The sequence below is a fragment of the Plectrocnemia conspersa genome, unplaced genomic scaffold (genome assembly GCF_051122295.1).
Source record: "Plectrocnemia conspersa isolate PC_06_02 unplaced genomic scaffold, ASM5112229v1 ptg000013l, whole genome shotgun sequence".
Classification (NCBI taxonomy): domain Eukaryota; kingdom Metazoa; phylum Arthropoda; class Insecta; order Trichoptera; family Polycentropodidae; genus Plectrocnemia; species Plectrocnemia conspersa.
Genome location: NW_028277177.1, coordinates 3,457,706 through 3,475,380, shown reverse-complemented (window position 1 = coordinate 3,475,380; position 17,675 = coordinate 3,457,706). Strand labels below are relative to the sequence as shown.

At 28.4% G+C, this 17,675-nt stretch overlaps 1 protein-coding gene across 1 annotated transcript in view; it reads left to right on the top strand.

Moving 5' to 3' along the window:
- The window catches only part of LOC148227046 (uncharacterized), a 66,924-nt gene extending 61,730 nt beyond the window's left edge, over positions 1-5,194 (top strand). Inside the window, exon 2 of the mRNA XM_088202593.1 lies at positions 3,859-5,194. Coding sequence (XP_088058719.1) covers positions 3,859-4,555 — 697 coding nt within the window. The 3' untranslated portion in view covers positions 4,556-5,194. The remainder of the gene's footprint in view (positions 1-3,858) is intronic.
- Positions 5,195-17,675: the final 12,481 nt, after the last annotated feature.

The following is a 17,675-nucleotide window of genomic DNA, read 5'->3' as shown; positions in this document are numbered from 1 at the left end:
AACTTATTTTAAAAATAGATCGCAAATATATTTGGGCTAAGGTTGTTAGCTTAATCCGTTATCTTATTGCAAAACTAATAAAAAAAAATAAAAAAATCGTAGCTCCCATAAAAATCATTTAAAAAAAGTAAATAGATTAAAAATGCTTAATAAAAAAAAATAAAAAAAAGTTTTGTTATAGAAATTTGAAAACTATTTTTTTATTTATATTGCCATTCAACTTATTCTAAAAATATATATGTATTGTAAATATTTTAGCTGAGTAAGTCATTTGAAAAGCGAATTTTTATTATTTACGTTCAATTAGATGTATTGTGGCGGCGTTAAACAGTTCCCAGTGTTGCCACACCACCGCTCAACTTGTGAAGCGGGTGGTTTTTAACAACTGGCGATATATACATTCTTACCCTCTCTCTCGCCTTGACTACGGTCTAACACCCCGCGTCCCCGCCACCTCTCCAAAAAAGGTCGTTTAATTAAATAGCCCTCAAAAACCACATGCGCTACAGTATATTATTGAAATTGCATGTCTGCAATTATTCAGAAAAATCGACAAAAAATTAACGGTAATTTTCAAACTTTTTTTATTTCATTAAATTCTAAAAAGCTAAATATTTCATCATTTACCTTTGATTAGATGTAACTCTTTTCATTTCATTTAATTCTAATAGGCATTTGAACAACGAATCATTTTATTATTCACCGTTGATTAGATGTATATGATCGTAATTGCATATATTCGATTATTTAAAAAATCAACACAAATTTAACGGTGATTCGCAAACTATTTTTATTTTATTAAATTATAAAAAGCATTTGAAAAGCGTATTTGATTAAAGTTTCAAAGTCGGTTGATTAGCAATTCATTTCATTATTTGACTATAACTTATATAATTAATATTTAAGATTATTTTTAAAATCTCACTCACCAGAAACAAGCGCCTCTTATTTTTGCATATGGTAGACAAATAACAATTTTTTCACTTTTTATATATATATAAATATATTAGCTCATAACGATAAATATATTTATAAACACTAATTTGAATTATACACTGCTTAATTCTAACACATACACTAAATTATATTATAAACACTAATTTTAATTATACACCGCTTAATTATCACACATTAAAATCACTTTATAATACACAATAATTTAATATATAGAAATGAATGAATTATTTTTAAATTATAAATGAAAACACTAGAATAATAACACAAAAGTAAGCACTATTTTGTTTTAAAATCTATTGAAATGGTTAAATATTCATTATAGTCACTTTATAATTAAAAACATTAATAGGGATATTATTATAAATAATATGAACGAAAACACTTATTCGAGAAAAATATAACGAAACAATTTACACGCCCGTTTACGACCACTGACGGAAATCTACTGGTGTTTTTTAAATATTTCTAAATATTCTTCATGGATAATAAACCATAAGGATTAAAATGTCGTGCATCTCAGACAACAAAAAAAATATTTTTTATCAAAGGTTGACAATTTGTCTCGTTTTAAAATATTTATCTCTAATTCGAATTATTTTAATGCAAGTTCGTTTGTTTATTTTTAGAATATTCGATTTATTTTAACGAGAGTGACGCAAAGGTCACCTTTGTAATAATGTTGACCTAAATATATTGTTGCCGGGTGGTAAATATTGAGATGCGCATGCGCGGGGCCTCGCTTCTTCGGTGCGACTCCTGCACATATCGGTGGAGGGGGTGATTGTCGCTTTCGGGTGCAGCGCTATCGCTCCTCAGTAATGTCGCAGTGTATATTGCCATATCTTGAAACTTGGAAAAAAACATAACATAATACATATTTTTGATAATGAAATCCCATACGTCAGAGGACGCCACTTGTAACGTGTAAATGTTGAATAATAAAAAATATGGATATTACTATTCATGAACAGGTATAACTACACCACTGTCTACGCGTTGACGTTAGGGAGATAAATAGAGAGGTTCTGCGGTTTCTGCAGAGGCGTTTAATCGCCTTTCTGTTATCACAATCTGGAGCCAATCGTTGAAATGGCACTTGCGGACGTTCTCCAGAAATCGATTCCCTTCGCGTCACTTTATGACCAGACCACTCCTTTATGCATAATGCATCTGATGTGCATATGCCCACAAGTTTTGCGTATCTCGTGACACCTAAGGCCTTCCAGACACGCATTAACTAGTCCGTTTATCTCGAATCGACATATCGTTAAATTAAAGTGGTCGATGATAAGAAGTTGTAATGGATCAACGCGAGAACATGATATGAACCTAAAACAGGGAATATTAAATACTACTTAAGCTATGTACCATGTGTCCAATAAGATAATTTATAGTAGTTACTATTTTAAAAAAATGCGACCACCTTTAAGAAGTAAACGAGAGGCAAGATTAAAAGAGAAACTCTTGATAGTGCGTTGGCGAACCCCTAACGACTATATAATTCAATTTGACTAATGATATATCCGGCCTGGAAAAGGATGTTGAATTGCATTCATCACGCCTTCGTTCTCAAATGACGATCATTTAATTTACGACCAGTCCGTTCAACAATTGTTTTTTTTGTGTACGAGTGACATGCGTTAGAATGATATTAAAATGAAAATTTAATTAAAAAATATTATATCAAATGTAATTTGGCCAACTATACTTTTAGGTGAAAATTACTTAATTGAAATACTTGAATTATCTGATACAAAAAAATACAGTTAAATCTAGAAGTTACCAAACAGTTCTTTCTTTTGCTCTTCATAAAAATATTAAAATGGTTACATAAAAAAAATGTGTTATCTAAACTTCAGGGAGAAATGTTATACGGTAACTGCATCGCAAGTAGTAAAGCATGATTGGTTGATATAATTCAAAAGAGCTGTTAAAACTTTAGATAGATAGTCAATGGAATGCTGGAATACCGTAAACCATAAAGCGCTGGACTCAGACTCTAATAACTCAAAGGTTACGGGTTCGGGTCCCTGCAGCAAATTCGATTTTTATTTATAAAAAACGCGCTAATAATAAAAACCGGAAATAACGGTTCCTTATTGTTTCTGAGAATTAATAAGGAACAAATTTCAAAACGTGCTATTTTTTTCTTTTGCTCAGTTCGTGCGGTACCCATTTGTGCATTTTTTTTCACGTCTTCTATTGTATCCAGATGTTGTAAAACAACATCTGAAACATCTAATTCTGTTGCGACGAATAAGCTTTAATAATATGTTTCAATCTTTATTCATCAACAGCAGACGCAGGCTTTTTACTGAACTTATTTTCAAGATTATTATCGCTAGTGTGAATTTTTCCAAACCATCGCCTCAATTCTCTGACTAACAGTACTCTAGCAAAATTCAAATTTGATATTTTTGTGGTCCGCACCTTATTTTGTTACAATTTGAACTCATACAAAATAGAAAAAAAGCTTTGCTTAACCTTAAAATAATACCTTGCCTACAAATAACATATAAAAATAAAAAAATAATGGTTGTGTAGGTGTGGGATTTATTTACTATGGGCAAAAACTTATTGACACTTAACAACTAGGTAACACTGACGTGACGGCAGCTTAGGACCTCGACAGAAAGACGACGACTAGCGGCGCCTCGTCCGCCGATCATTTTTTTAACAACATGTAACTAATTGTAATAGTACACTACAGTTTAAAGTTCTTATTCAAGATTGACAGCAGCTATTCATAAAGACATATATGAAAAAAATATTGCTACAACTATATACAGTAATAAAAGGTTTAGAAACTTTACTCTAGGGTCTTAGAATTGCAAAGATTAGCTATTCATTTTTTTTTAAATAAGAGTTATAATCCAATGTTATTTTATTTATTTGTTTCAGATTTGTCTTCTTCGCTTGCTGCCTTCTAGCTTGGCTGGTGCAGGGCGATGGAGCCACAATCAAAAAGTCAGTTCCTTCGACGGAATCAAAATCTAGCAAAATTTCAAAGATGTTCAAGAACGCATTGAGCAATCACGAAGTCTTAACTAGATTGGGTTTGAAAAAGTTACACATACCGGCCAGTCACAGCAGAAAACGTCTAGCAGTCGAGTCTAGACATCACAACGAAGACGATTCTAAGATGTACTTCGTCAAGCTGCCACCAAACCCTTACTACTATTCTCACACCAAACCAGACAAGAACGCATTAGCCAACATGAGCAAGAAACTGGCCGTGGGATTCAAATCGAATGGTAAACCTGGCAGAATCTACCATTGGAACATTCCAGTTCTAAAGAAGATCGCTGGACTTCAGAAGCACCACTCCAGATCTCAACTGTCAAGACACGACGACAGCGACATTTTCGACATCCAGAAAACGCCCACTTGGAACACGTTCACATACCAGAACGACGCAGGAGAAAAACCATATCTGAAGCCCCTGAAGCACGTCAAAAAGACGCCCACTTATTATGTGCCAGTCAAACCAAAAAAGGGCTCGTTTCACAAGTACTTCACCGGCAACGGAAAGCCAAAGTCGTTCTACGTGATGGATAACAGCAAAAAGCCAGTACACTATCAAAGACTACTTCCGTGAGAGTAGATCTATAGTTATATGTTAAAATTATACTTATTAATATTCGAGATTGGGCTGTTTCATCTTAATACTATATAACACTTTTGTATAGTAATGTAGAAATATATGTATATATTATAACGACTTATGATCAGAATTTAGAACTTGATGAGATTTTAAGGACTTGGATACAAGAGCAACTCTTGCGTCTCATTCGGCTTCTCTCGACTCCTAATTCAAAACTATGTGAAATGAATTCTTTAAAACCAAATTATAGGTTGCTCTAGATATACAAATATAGGTGACTAGATTTGATATCAAATGTATTTGTAACAGTTAACTTGACATAAAACTCGAGAGTAGCCGAGCGTATTATATGATAAAAGCCAGAACGCTCGTGATCCTTTTTATTATTATAGTTTTTAGATTATCTGCTGAGCTCTGCATATAAACATTTAAAGCTGTTAAAGTAACAGCTTATGGTGTAATTACGTGCGTATTTATTAAAACATGAAAGCAATGACGTATCGATGTTAAATCTTTGATGCGTCGTTGTTATTTTTTTTATTATGTAAGTAATTAAATATAACGAAATTGTTTTGTACTTAAGGTAAACATGTTATCATATCAATTTTTTATATAATAAATTTTATATATAAATTTCGTTTTATTATTTTTTCAACATACGCCTTAAATATATAGATTTTATGTTGGGTCATTTGAAAAGCGATAAGTGTTTGGCATCGTTCCAAGATGTCTGGCGATTCTACAACTAGACAGTAAAAAAAGGCAAGTACATACATATCATATACTACAATATAAAAGAGAAGCAATAAAAATTAACTAAATGGTTATACACTCAGCTTGTAGTTTGTAATTAAATTAAACTAAATATCGTATGATGTAAATATTACTCATATAAATTATTATTCACATAATTCATATACATATGTAATTTTTAATAATATTGCTTGATGATATTATTATTGTTATTTATAGAATAATTCAGTTAATTATTGTATATAGCTCTACTATAATTAGTATGTACTAAGTCAATCAAAATTATTTTTGTATTCTTACATACATATAAAGAATTATTTTATTCTGTTCTTATCTATTTTTTTCTCGACGTTTCGACAAAACTGTTTTTCGGCAGTCTCTGGAGAATAACTTGTGAATACATACATAATTTTCTCAGCATAAAATGAATGTTAAATTAGTTTGATATAGAAAAAATGAGTTATTCTACAGAGAATGACCAAGAACATTTTCAGCAAAATGTTGAGAGGAACATTCTAAATGAACGCAGAGAGAAAAATTCGTAAATATAAAAATACTCATTTAAATTTGAATGAAAAATATTGAAATGAATGATTTATTATCCATTACTCATCAGGAGCGAACAAAGACTACTCATTTTAATACTTTTTGTGACCACGACACATGCTGAAGCTTTAATTGGATTAGCCTAAAACTGCATTAGCCTAAAAACCATATAAATATATCGATTTGGTTCGTTAGCCAGCTTGATTCCCCGCGTTGTTACACGATGGTAGACATTAAAAAATTAGAAAATACATAAAAAATGTATTTTTTTCAATAGGGGCCGAAGAAAAATAAAAATTTAAATAATTTAACAATTTTCGACCAAAAAGTTAATAAAAAATAAAGAAGACAATAATGTTTCGACCAAAAAGTTAATAAAAAAAAGAAGATAAAAATGTTTTATACTTGTATTTGAATTTAAAAAAAAAAAAAAATATATTTTATTTTAATTATTATCTTATATATAATTGTTCTAAGCCGCCGTCGTCGCTTCCGGACGCGCATAACTTTCAATGAAACATTCTCCGTTCAATTCTATACTCTATAAATCGTATCGCTTTGTATGAACGGTGTGTAACAATACACGTAAACAAAGGAATTATAATAATAAATAATAAAAAAAATAAAAATTGAATTTGCTCCGATTGATTTTCGAGCCGCCGGCAATGCGTTCTGTTGTTTCGACCAATCAAAAATAAGCATTCAAATATTCAAATAGCTTCGACCAATGAAAAATAAGCATTCAAATTCAAATAGACAGTACCGTGACAACACTTTTATTTAATAATAAAATTTTGCTACGCGACAATAATTTTCATTAATTCGTCATTTGACTGAATATAAATAATCGGATTGCAAATTAACTAGGTGTGTTATAACTATGTTAACTTAAATATATACATAATGTGTTGAGGATTAGAAGAATACATTGATTAAACTAGATAAACAATCTTCGTAATGAAATCTTCAAATTTTGAATTCCCGGCGACGGGCTCCGAGGCCGAAAAGTGAGTTTTTCCTTTTATAAATAATCGGATTGCAACTTAACTAGGTGTGTTATGACTATGAAAATGAAATATATACATAATGTGTTGAGGATTAGAATAATACATTGATTAAATTAGATAAACAATCATAAAACAATCTTCGTAATGAAATATTCAAATTTTGAATTCCCGTCGCCGGGCTCCGGGGCCCAAAAGTGAATTTCTCCTTTTATATTACATAAACATTATCATTGCTTCCGATTTAATGCACAATTTTAAACGTGAACGTGTAATATATCCTTAGTATGTATGAGGATTGAAAGTTAATGTCGATCAAATCGGCGCTGTCGACTGTATATATCAACCAACGGACAGCTTATAAATGTGTAGTTCCTTGGATGTTATCTAATAAACGACAATTTACAATGATTATATATATGTGATCGCAAACCTGGAATAATCGACAGCCAAAATATCTAAGAGTGGGTTATTTCTAATTCCGATGTGTCAAAATATGTTCAATTTTTGTTCTGTGCCTTCATTTCTCTTTCGGAATAGTCAAATTCAAGATATTCAGTTACATCAAACTTATGTAGTATGTTCTTTATTAAAGATAATACTTGCTGACAGTGACTTCAATATGAGAAGATTCACTCTTTGTTTATATATACCAATTCTACGTTGTGGTCATATAAGTCATCAAATTGCTCCCTCATTACTTCTGAAAAATAATTAAAAACACCTTTATCAAGAGTTAAGCATTGAACACATTATTACTACTAATATAATCCATAAATTAAATTTAAACAACCGAAGAACAAAATTGACGAAAGTTACTGTATAGGATTAAACACGTAAATTGACATATCTTCATCTTCTTCAAAATAGTCGCAATATGTCATATATTAATTGTTTGCGATACGTAAATGTTATTAGATCTATCATTGTTTCTGAAAATTAACTGTAAACGATACTATATAGTGGGTAAAATGTTACTTTGTTTAATTAACTTTGGTATGTATACCTTTAATTGCCCAATCACCGCTGTTTGTCTTTTAATATTAGATCCTGGAAAGTCAATGGTAATTTTGTTAGAATAACCGTAACATATTATTCATATAACCTAACACTTACTGGCACACTCATAATTTATAGTTTTAATTATGTTATACACTTTAAATCATCTTCAATTGACACTTTGTAAGAAGAATGCTTTGTTTAATTAACATATTTTACTGTTTATTGAATGGCACTAAGCTGTATCTCTGCGCGCGCTTGACTGATGACAGAACTGTCAAATGTAAGCAACTGAGGGGATATCCCGATACATGATCGGGATATCACCGCGCGCTTAAGAACGAACTACGAAATTGATTTTAACGATTTAAATTGTAAAACACTTATCAATATATGTTTAAAAATCATCAAATTCTAAAAAAAATATTTTTTTAAATATTTTTAGTTTATACGGTATTTAAAATATAATATAAATAATGTGGATTTTTATTAGCTTCTCTTAACAAAAAAAAAATGTACTTGAATTTTGGCGAACGTTGGCAATTTAAATTAATAGTTTTTAGAGAATTTTTAAAATTTCGCTTGAAAAAACATTTTAAAAAAAAGGGGGAAAATTTCAAAATAAGTACTATTCATTACCAACCAACTACTAAACACATAGTGTTGCAAGAATCTCTCTTACTGACCCCTTTGAAAGGAAACTACACAAAATTGTAAAATATTTTATAACTAATTTAATTTTTTTAACTTATTTAAATATTTTTTAAATTATAAAGTTTTAGAATAAATTTTCAAGATTTATTCAAAATATTTTCTTCAACCTTAAAAATATTTTTTATTTTATTATGGATTTTAAATATTCTTAATTTATTATAGATTTTAAATATGTTTAGTTTATTTAAATTTTAAATAATGTGAAAATTTTTTGCACTTATTAATTATTAAAATATATAATGCTGCGCAGATAAATCATTTACTTTAAAAAATATATAAATATAAATATTTTTTAATAAAAATTGACAAAGATCTCAAAATTATTATTATTTTTAAAGCGCACTTTTGGTCTAAAGTAACAGATTAAGTGCTTGATATTTTCAGTTTATTATTTCTTTCTAATTGGCTTTTATATTTACACATAAAACATACAAACAACTTTTTTAAATTATAAATCAACTTATGGTGTAACTAAAAAAAGTTCTTATTACTAAGATTTAAATTTATGATAAAATTGTGTTATATGCAATTTATTCATTGGTTCCGTAAGCTTCGCTGTATTGAGATTTCACTGTACAATTTTTAATTTATTATTATCAAGCTAAGTTCTAAACCTATTTATAAATGATATGCAATATTTAGATTTATCATTAAATATCTAAGTTTCAAATATAACGATAAAATTTAACGTTTCAAATCTAATAAATAATATAAAATGTTTTCTTCTGGAAATATTTAGTCAAGTTGTAAACCTATTTTCAAATGAATTGAAAATGTTAGTAGTTTTTTATAGATTAAACCATTTTGTCTATTATTGAAAATCCTAAATAATAATGTCCAATTTGGACCATTAATTTTTTTTTAAATATTTAAAAAAATCAGAACGAAGCAAAAATTATATTTAAAACCCAAAAAGTTGAGGGTCCGGTATACGCACACTCGCTAGCTTTCGGTACCTCACGATAGTGAGGTACCGACAGCTAGTTCTGCTAAATTGAAATATCTATTTTCACATATTATTTAAGGTGGTATTCAATAAATATTTTTGATTTTTTTGTAAATGATAATTATTCAATATATTAAAGAAAATTAGTGTTAAAATATACATTAAAATATTTTTAAGGGCTTAAAATATAACAGCGACATCTGTGCATTTAACGTATAATTAAAATGATAAAGAAATTAAGTTGAATATCTTATAAAGGTTTGAGTCTTGACTAAAATATTTAAAATATATTTTGTTAAAATAAATATATTTTTCATTTTCATAAGCTAAAATTATTAAAAATAAATATAATCTTATCATTGGAATTATATTTACAATAAACTTGAAAAAATATGAGAATAAAAATATAAATGGATGTATTATCTTATATATAATTGTTCTAAGCCGTCGCTTCCGGACGCGCATAACTTTAAACGAAACATTCTCCGTTCAATTATCTACTCTGTAAATCGTATCGCTTTGTATTAACGGTGTGTAACAATACACGTAAACAAAGGAAATATATTTAATTATAATAATAAATAATATTAAAAATTAAAATTGAATTTGTTCCGATTGATTTTCGAGCCGCCGGTAATGCGTTCTGTTGTTTCGACCAATCAAAAATAAGCATTCAAATATTCAAATAGCGTCGACCAATGAAAAATAAGCATTCAAATTCAAATAGATAGTACCGTGACAACACTTTTAAATAATTATTATTTAATAATAAAATTTTGCTACGCGACAATAATTTTCATTAATTCGTCATTTGACTGAATAAAAACGAAATATATACATAATGTGTTGAGGATTAGAAGAATACATTGATTAAACTAGATAAACAATCATAAAATAATCTTCGTAATGAAATTTTCAAATTTTGAATTCCCGGCGACGGGCTCCGAGGCCTAAAAGTGAGTTTTTGCTTTTATAAATAATCGGATTGCAAATTAACTAGGTGTGTTATATAACTATGAAAATTAAATATATACATAATGTGTTTAGGATAAGAAGAATACATTGATTAAATTAGATAAACAATCATAAAACAATCTTTGTAATGAAATCTTCAAATTTTGAAATCCCGTCGCCGGGCTCCGAGGCCGGAAAGTGAGTTTTTCTTTTATATTACATAAACATTATCATTGCTTTCCGATTTAATACACATATACGTTAGATTTTAAGAATTTTAAATTAACCAGTTATGTTTTAAACATGAACGTGTAATATATCCTTAGTATGTGAGGATTGAAAGTTAATGTCGATCAAATCGGCGCTGTCGGACAGCTTATAAATGTGTAGTTTCTTTGATGTTATCTAATAAACGACATTTTACAATGATTATAAATATGTGATTGCATACCTGGAATAATCGATAGCCAAAATATCTAAGAGTGGGTTATTTTTAATTCCGATGTGGCAAAATAGGTACAATTTTTGTTCTGTGCCATCATTCCTCTTTCTGAATAGCCAAATTTAAGATATTCAGTTACATCAAACTTATGTAGTATGTTCTTTATAAAAAGATAATACTTGCTGACAGTGACTTCAACATTAGAAGATTAACTCTTTGTTTATATATACCAATTCTACGTTGTAGCCATATAGGTCATCAAATTGTTCCATCATTGCTTCTGAAAAATAATTAAAAAACAATAAGACTCCTATCAAGAGTAAACATTGAACACATTATTACTACTAATATAATCCATAAATTAAATTTAAACGACAACCAAAGAACACAATTGATGGATGTACTGTAGAGGATTAAACACGTAGATTGACATCTCTTCATCTTCTACAAAATTGTCACAATATGTCATATATTTTTTATTATTACTAGCATTGTAATATGTTTAATTAACTTCGGTATGTATACCTTTAATTGCCAAATCACCGCTGTTTGTCTTTTAATATTAGATCCTGGAAAGTCAATAGTAATTTTGTTAGAATAACCGTGTTATATTATTCATTTATAACTAAACGCTTACTGGCACACCCGCAATTTATAGTTTTGTCTATAATTTCAAATGCTGCATCACTTGAATCATCTTCAATTGTCACTTTGTAACAAAAATGCCGGGATTATAACATATTTCTTGCCAGAGTGACAGAAGAACTGTCAAAGCAAATTTGGGAAGTCCCGCGCTTGAGAACGAACTAAATTGATTTTAACGAGCGAAATTGATTTTAACGATTTAAATTGTATAAAATTTATTAAAATATGTATAAAAATCATCAAATACAAAAAAAAATGTTTTTTAAAATATTTTTTTAGTTTATAGATTTAAAATATAATATAAATAATGTGGATATGTATTAGCTTCTCTATACAGAAAAAATATGTACCTAAATTTTGGCGAACGTTGGCAATTTAAAGTTTTAGTTTTTAGAGAATTTTTAAAACTTTGCTTTAAAAATATTTTAAACAAAAAGGGGCAAAGTTTCAAAATAAGTACTATTCATTACCAACCAACTACTAAGCGCACGGTATTGCAAAAATCCCTTTTACTGACGCCTTTGAAAGTAAACTACACAAAAATGTATAACACTAATTTAAATATTTTTTAAATTAAAAGTTTCAGAATAAAATTTCAAGATTTATTCAAAATATTTTTTTCAACAATAAAAATATTTTTTATTTTATTATGGATTTTAAATATTAATAATTTATTATAGATTTTAAATATCATTAGTTTATTATTAATTTTAAATATAGTGAAAACTTTTTACACTCATTAATTATTAAAATATATAATGCTGCGCAGAAAAACATTTACTTTAAAAAAGATGTAAATCAAAATATTTTTTAATCAAAAAAGACAAAGGTTTCAAAATTATTAATATTTTTAAAACGCACTTTTGATCTAAAGTAACAGATTAGGTGCTTGATATCTTTAGTTTATTGTTTCTTTCTCATTAGTAAATGTAATTAAAAACTGACTTTTATATTTACACATAAAACATAGAAATATTTTTTTTAAATTATAAAGTAACTTATGGTGTCACCAAAAAACTTTTTTATTACGAAAATTTAAATTTATGATATAATTGTGTTATGCAGCGTTAAAACTGGCACTCAAACACATAAAATACGCTAAAACACAATCAATGACTTATAATCACTCACATTGCACTAACTATATATGATCGATTGTGTTGTAGCGTTAGTAAGGTGTAACAAAATATTTTATCATATCAGTAATATTTTTGAGCGGATGTGTAACCGATGCTATTTATTATTATTATTATTTATTAAACTGTAAATATACTTTTAAATGATACAAAATGTTACGTTTTAATATTATTTTTTATGTTGAAAACATTTTGATATTTTTTGTTTTAATAATATTTAGTAAAGTTACAAACCTATTTTAAAAAATATTACAACGAAATCTCTTTGTAACGAATACCGAAATACAAAATTCCCAGTATAACGAATCTTTAATTTGTCCCCGAAAAACTTGCATACAAAATGTTTTCATTATAACGAAGACTGATCTCTGTATAACGAAATATTTTGATCCGAATTTAAGAATGACGTTGCAACTTTACACAATATTTCTCCAAATTCAGTTCGTTCTTGACGTGGTGTGTGACAGATGTGTTCAAAAGCGACATTACATGTGTTTTGCTGACCCTCAAACTTTTTTTATAAAACATTTTTTTCACAAATTTTATTGTTTCATACAGTATCCTTAAAAATGGGCAAAAAACTATCTGTCAACCTTATAAGAGGTTATTTTGATGTTGTAGTAATGTGATAATTAAAAATAAAATATATCATCTTCCTTACGTTCAACATAACGAATTTTCAGTATACCAAAATTTATTCATTGGTTCCGTGAGCTTCGCTGTATTGAAATTTCATAGTACAATTTTTAATTTATTATTATCTAGCCAAGTTTTAAACCTATTCATAAATGATATACAATATTTAGATTTATCATTAAATATCTAAGTTTCAATATAACGATAAAATCTAACGTTGTAAATCTAATAAATAATATTAAATGTTTTCTTCTGGAAATATTTAGTCAAGTTGTAAACCTGTTTTCAAATGAATTGAAAATGTTAAGTAGTTTTTTATAGATTGAACTATTTTGTCTATCATTGAAAATTCTAAATAGTAATGTCCAATTTGAACCATTTAATTCTAAAAAATATTTTTAAAAATCAGAACGAAGCAAAAATTATATTTAAAACCCAAAAAGTTGAGGGTCCGGTATTCGCACACTCGCTAGCTATCGGTACCTCACGATAGTGAGAAAAACTAGCTGTCGGTACCTCACTATCGTGAGGTACCGACAGCTAGTTTTTTATAAATATTTTAACTTTTATTCTTTGAACATTTTTTTAATTATCATAATAAATTAATAACGATATCAATATTATAGACATGAATGACATAATAATAAGTTGCTGTCATATTGAATTATTCCAAGAATTTATAAAATAAAACATTTTCTCCATTTAAACACTCTTCATAAGTAAGACATATTTCTGTTTAATTGCGACGTTGACATTAATAAGAAAAGCTTCAAAGGATCCATCCTTCAAATACTTTTATTTTCAGAATAGCCACCTACCTGATGGTATATCAAAAATATTAACCAGCAGGATTGCAATTCTATGACCAGTCGCTACGACTTTTGGACGACAATTCTGGCAAGATGCCAGGCAATGCTTTACAACGGGGTAAATCAACACCTACAAATAAGTAGGGAGACAGGACTGTTCGTTATTGTAACTATTTTTTACAGCTTACAATTAATAGATTATACTATGCATGACTTAGCTTGATTTTATTTTAATTATTCATCCATGAGATTAGATAAAATGCAAGAAAACTTAATTCGTAATGATCGATCGAAACTACAATTATATAAAAGTCACTAACTTCAATCTCTCAGACGCGATATAAATTGAATTACATTAGAGTTAATATATGATTCGAACCCATGTCTTCGGGTATTAGCCACCATCGGTTTACCGTACAAGTATTACATATATTGGCCATGTGTATGGCTAGAATATGTTGAATTATACTTTTAGCTTCATGTTCTTTATAATCAATCATTTTTGGGCAAAGAGCTTACAAAACTTAGTTTAAAGGATATTATTACTTATTCCCTACAAAAATGGCACTTTATACTTCTAACATTGCATTATTCATAATAATCAAACAAATAAGTTTAATTTCAAGGTTGACTCAATAAAAAGCAACACAATTTAGGTAACGTGAAACATGTTTGATATTATAAAAAAATATTCTCCATTTACTTCATACACTTATTTACTACTTTTTAAAAATCATTTAGTAAAAGATCAGAAAAAACTGTTTATAAGTCGACGATTACAGTTACATCAAAGGTCTTCACGCTTGCAACACTTCTTGTTTCAAAACAAAATAAATATGAAAACTTTACACAAATAAAATATTATTTAGTAAAGCATTTTGAGATAAGCGTTACACAATAGTAAATTACAAACTATTTCGTCCTTTCAAAAATATTTTGAGGTTGTAAAAGTTAATAAGTGGTTTGTTCTATTATCAACGTTTGCAGCATTAAACGAATACTTTAATGATCACAAAATCAAACATTTTTAGACAGTATTTTAAACAGTCTGTTGCTGATTTTGGTTAAGAGAACACGCCGTTGTTAATATTATTTTGAAGCTCTGATTCTAATGATGATTTTTGTATGTAAACTATCTGTTAAAGCCAATTATCGAAGAAACACATTCATGAAATTTTAAATATAGAGTGAAACTAAAAATTACTAGTAAGACATCACGAATCTTTACAGATGCTGAATAATAGTACTAAGCATCCAATAGTTGTATCAATGATGCTTTAATTCACTGGTAGAGAAAGATTATGATAAAACTGTCTAGGAGTTATCAGTAGAACGTAGCTACCCATAAGGAATAGTTTAAAATCATTCGAATTTGGGTTTCACAAAAACTTTCATCATCAGCCCTTCAACAATTAATAATCACGTGTTCATTGTTCATAGATACTGTCTAAACACAAAAACGATCCATTTTTGTGTAGGTTCATTACTAATAATGATTAGTATTTTGGCGACGGGATGATGACGGGTGGCAATTAAACACAGATTGAGCCGGTGTAGTAGTGTTTTATTGAAGATTTATGAAGTTACATATTAATTTACAATTGAACGGGGCGCAGGCCCGCAACGGCGCGCCGAAGGTTGTCAGTCGAGAGAATCCGTCCGCCAGTGTTATTAGAGTGCCGCCAAGTTTTGCCCATAATAAACCCGAATAAATACATATAAATAGGCCCCCTACAGTATATTTTGTATAGCTATCCGAAAATATTCTTTTTCCAAAGCAAGTACCTGTTTCGAAACGTTGACTAAAAAATAGATTTTTGTGGTAATTTTAGTAGTAAAACGTTATAAATTGGTATATACCGTCACAATATAATTATGTTGTGTCATAAATTTAATATAAGGAAGATAAGTCATATTCATATAATAAATAAATGTTAATCATCTAAAAATTACTGTAGAAGCTGATGTTGTTTGAAAGCCTGGAGCTCTGCATGCGACACCGAGGCGAAGCGGCAGTAGGAGACACATTCTATTGACGATGTTTCAGAAGGTCGTCTTCCGCCGGTCGGTGTCCCTCGTCGATTTATGTATTTTGCATCAGTGCTATATAAATATTTTTTTATATTTAAAACATAAATACAATCAATGTTGTATTCTACTATTCATAATATTTCTTAAAAACGTAGAACAAATAATACCCATAAGTAATGGCACGTCACAACAATAAAAAATCGACAACTAGTAAGCTATTTAATAGTATATAAAAACGACGTTCGAGTAACCATAGTATTAAGATGGCACGTCGCGCCAAGAGTGATCTGAGATAAACTATTAAGTCTATTTCCGCCCAATTTCCGGAACTAGATGTAACGTCCTTATCGCCTCTTTCTCATTGTTTGATCATGTAATTCTCGGTGTTGCTATCAACAAATAAATACACCTGCATACAACGAAACTAATAGAATTTCAATCACTACCGTTATTGAAATTCTGTTATTTTTTCGTGTGTATCACCTATTTGCTACCACAATTAAAAAGAGCCAGAATGGCTGTTTTTTAGACTAAAGATTTAATCACTTACATTTTTTTTGGTTGATATTAAAGTGTTTAAGTATATGCAGTTCTAAGATGAAGGTATAATATATGTGAAAAAAGTGTCATCGACAAAATGAACACGAAGCTTGAGTAAATATTTATTTAGATTGTTGAAGCAATAAAATATTTTTGCAGAAGTAATTATAGTATAGTATGAAAATGAGTATCAATAAAAAATATTAATATTTAATTATGAAAATTGTCAAAATTTAAATTTTTGATTTTTTAAAAACATGTATGTTTTTTAATGCAGTTTTTAATTATTGCGATTTTATAAGGTATGCGTAATATAAGCAGCTATATTTTAGATAATGTATATTGTTTGTATATAAATACATAATCACTTTAGTCAAATATTATTGTGCTCTAATTTCACAAAAAATAATAATTACTTTCGTGACCAATCAAATTTATTGAGATTTGCTTCAACAGTTTTTGTTGATTTATTGAGAAACTACTTTTAAAACTACGATCCATTAAGTTGATAATTAGAATAAGATCATGCAAAGTACTCGTACATATTTTCTTAAGATGTTCAAATACTTTGATATATTAAAATTTCTAAACAATACAAAAAAATAGATGGTGACTCATTAATTAAATATCAAGGTTAAATATTTAAAATTGTCGACAAGTTATTACACGAAAATTGCATTTACAGGTGTAGGTCACTAGATTGTAAATTTGCAAAACTTAAAAATAATAATCAATTTGATTGACGTTACCGTATTTAATTTAACAATTATTACTTTCAGATAAAAGCTAATTTTAATATTATTTAAGAAGTATTTACTAGTTTATCCTTAGTTGTAGAATAATTATTATCAATTACTAGGAAAACTATGATTTTATAAAGGAAAGATTATTTTAAATTTTATAAATAATTTGTATCTAAATAAAAGTATTAAAAATCAGTTAAAAAAATACTTTTTTTT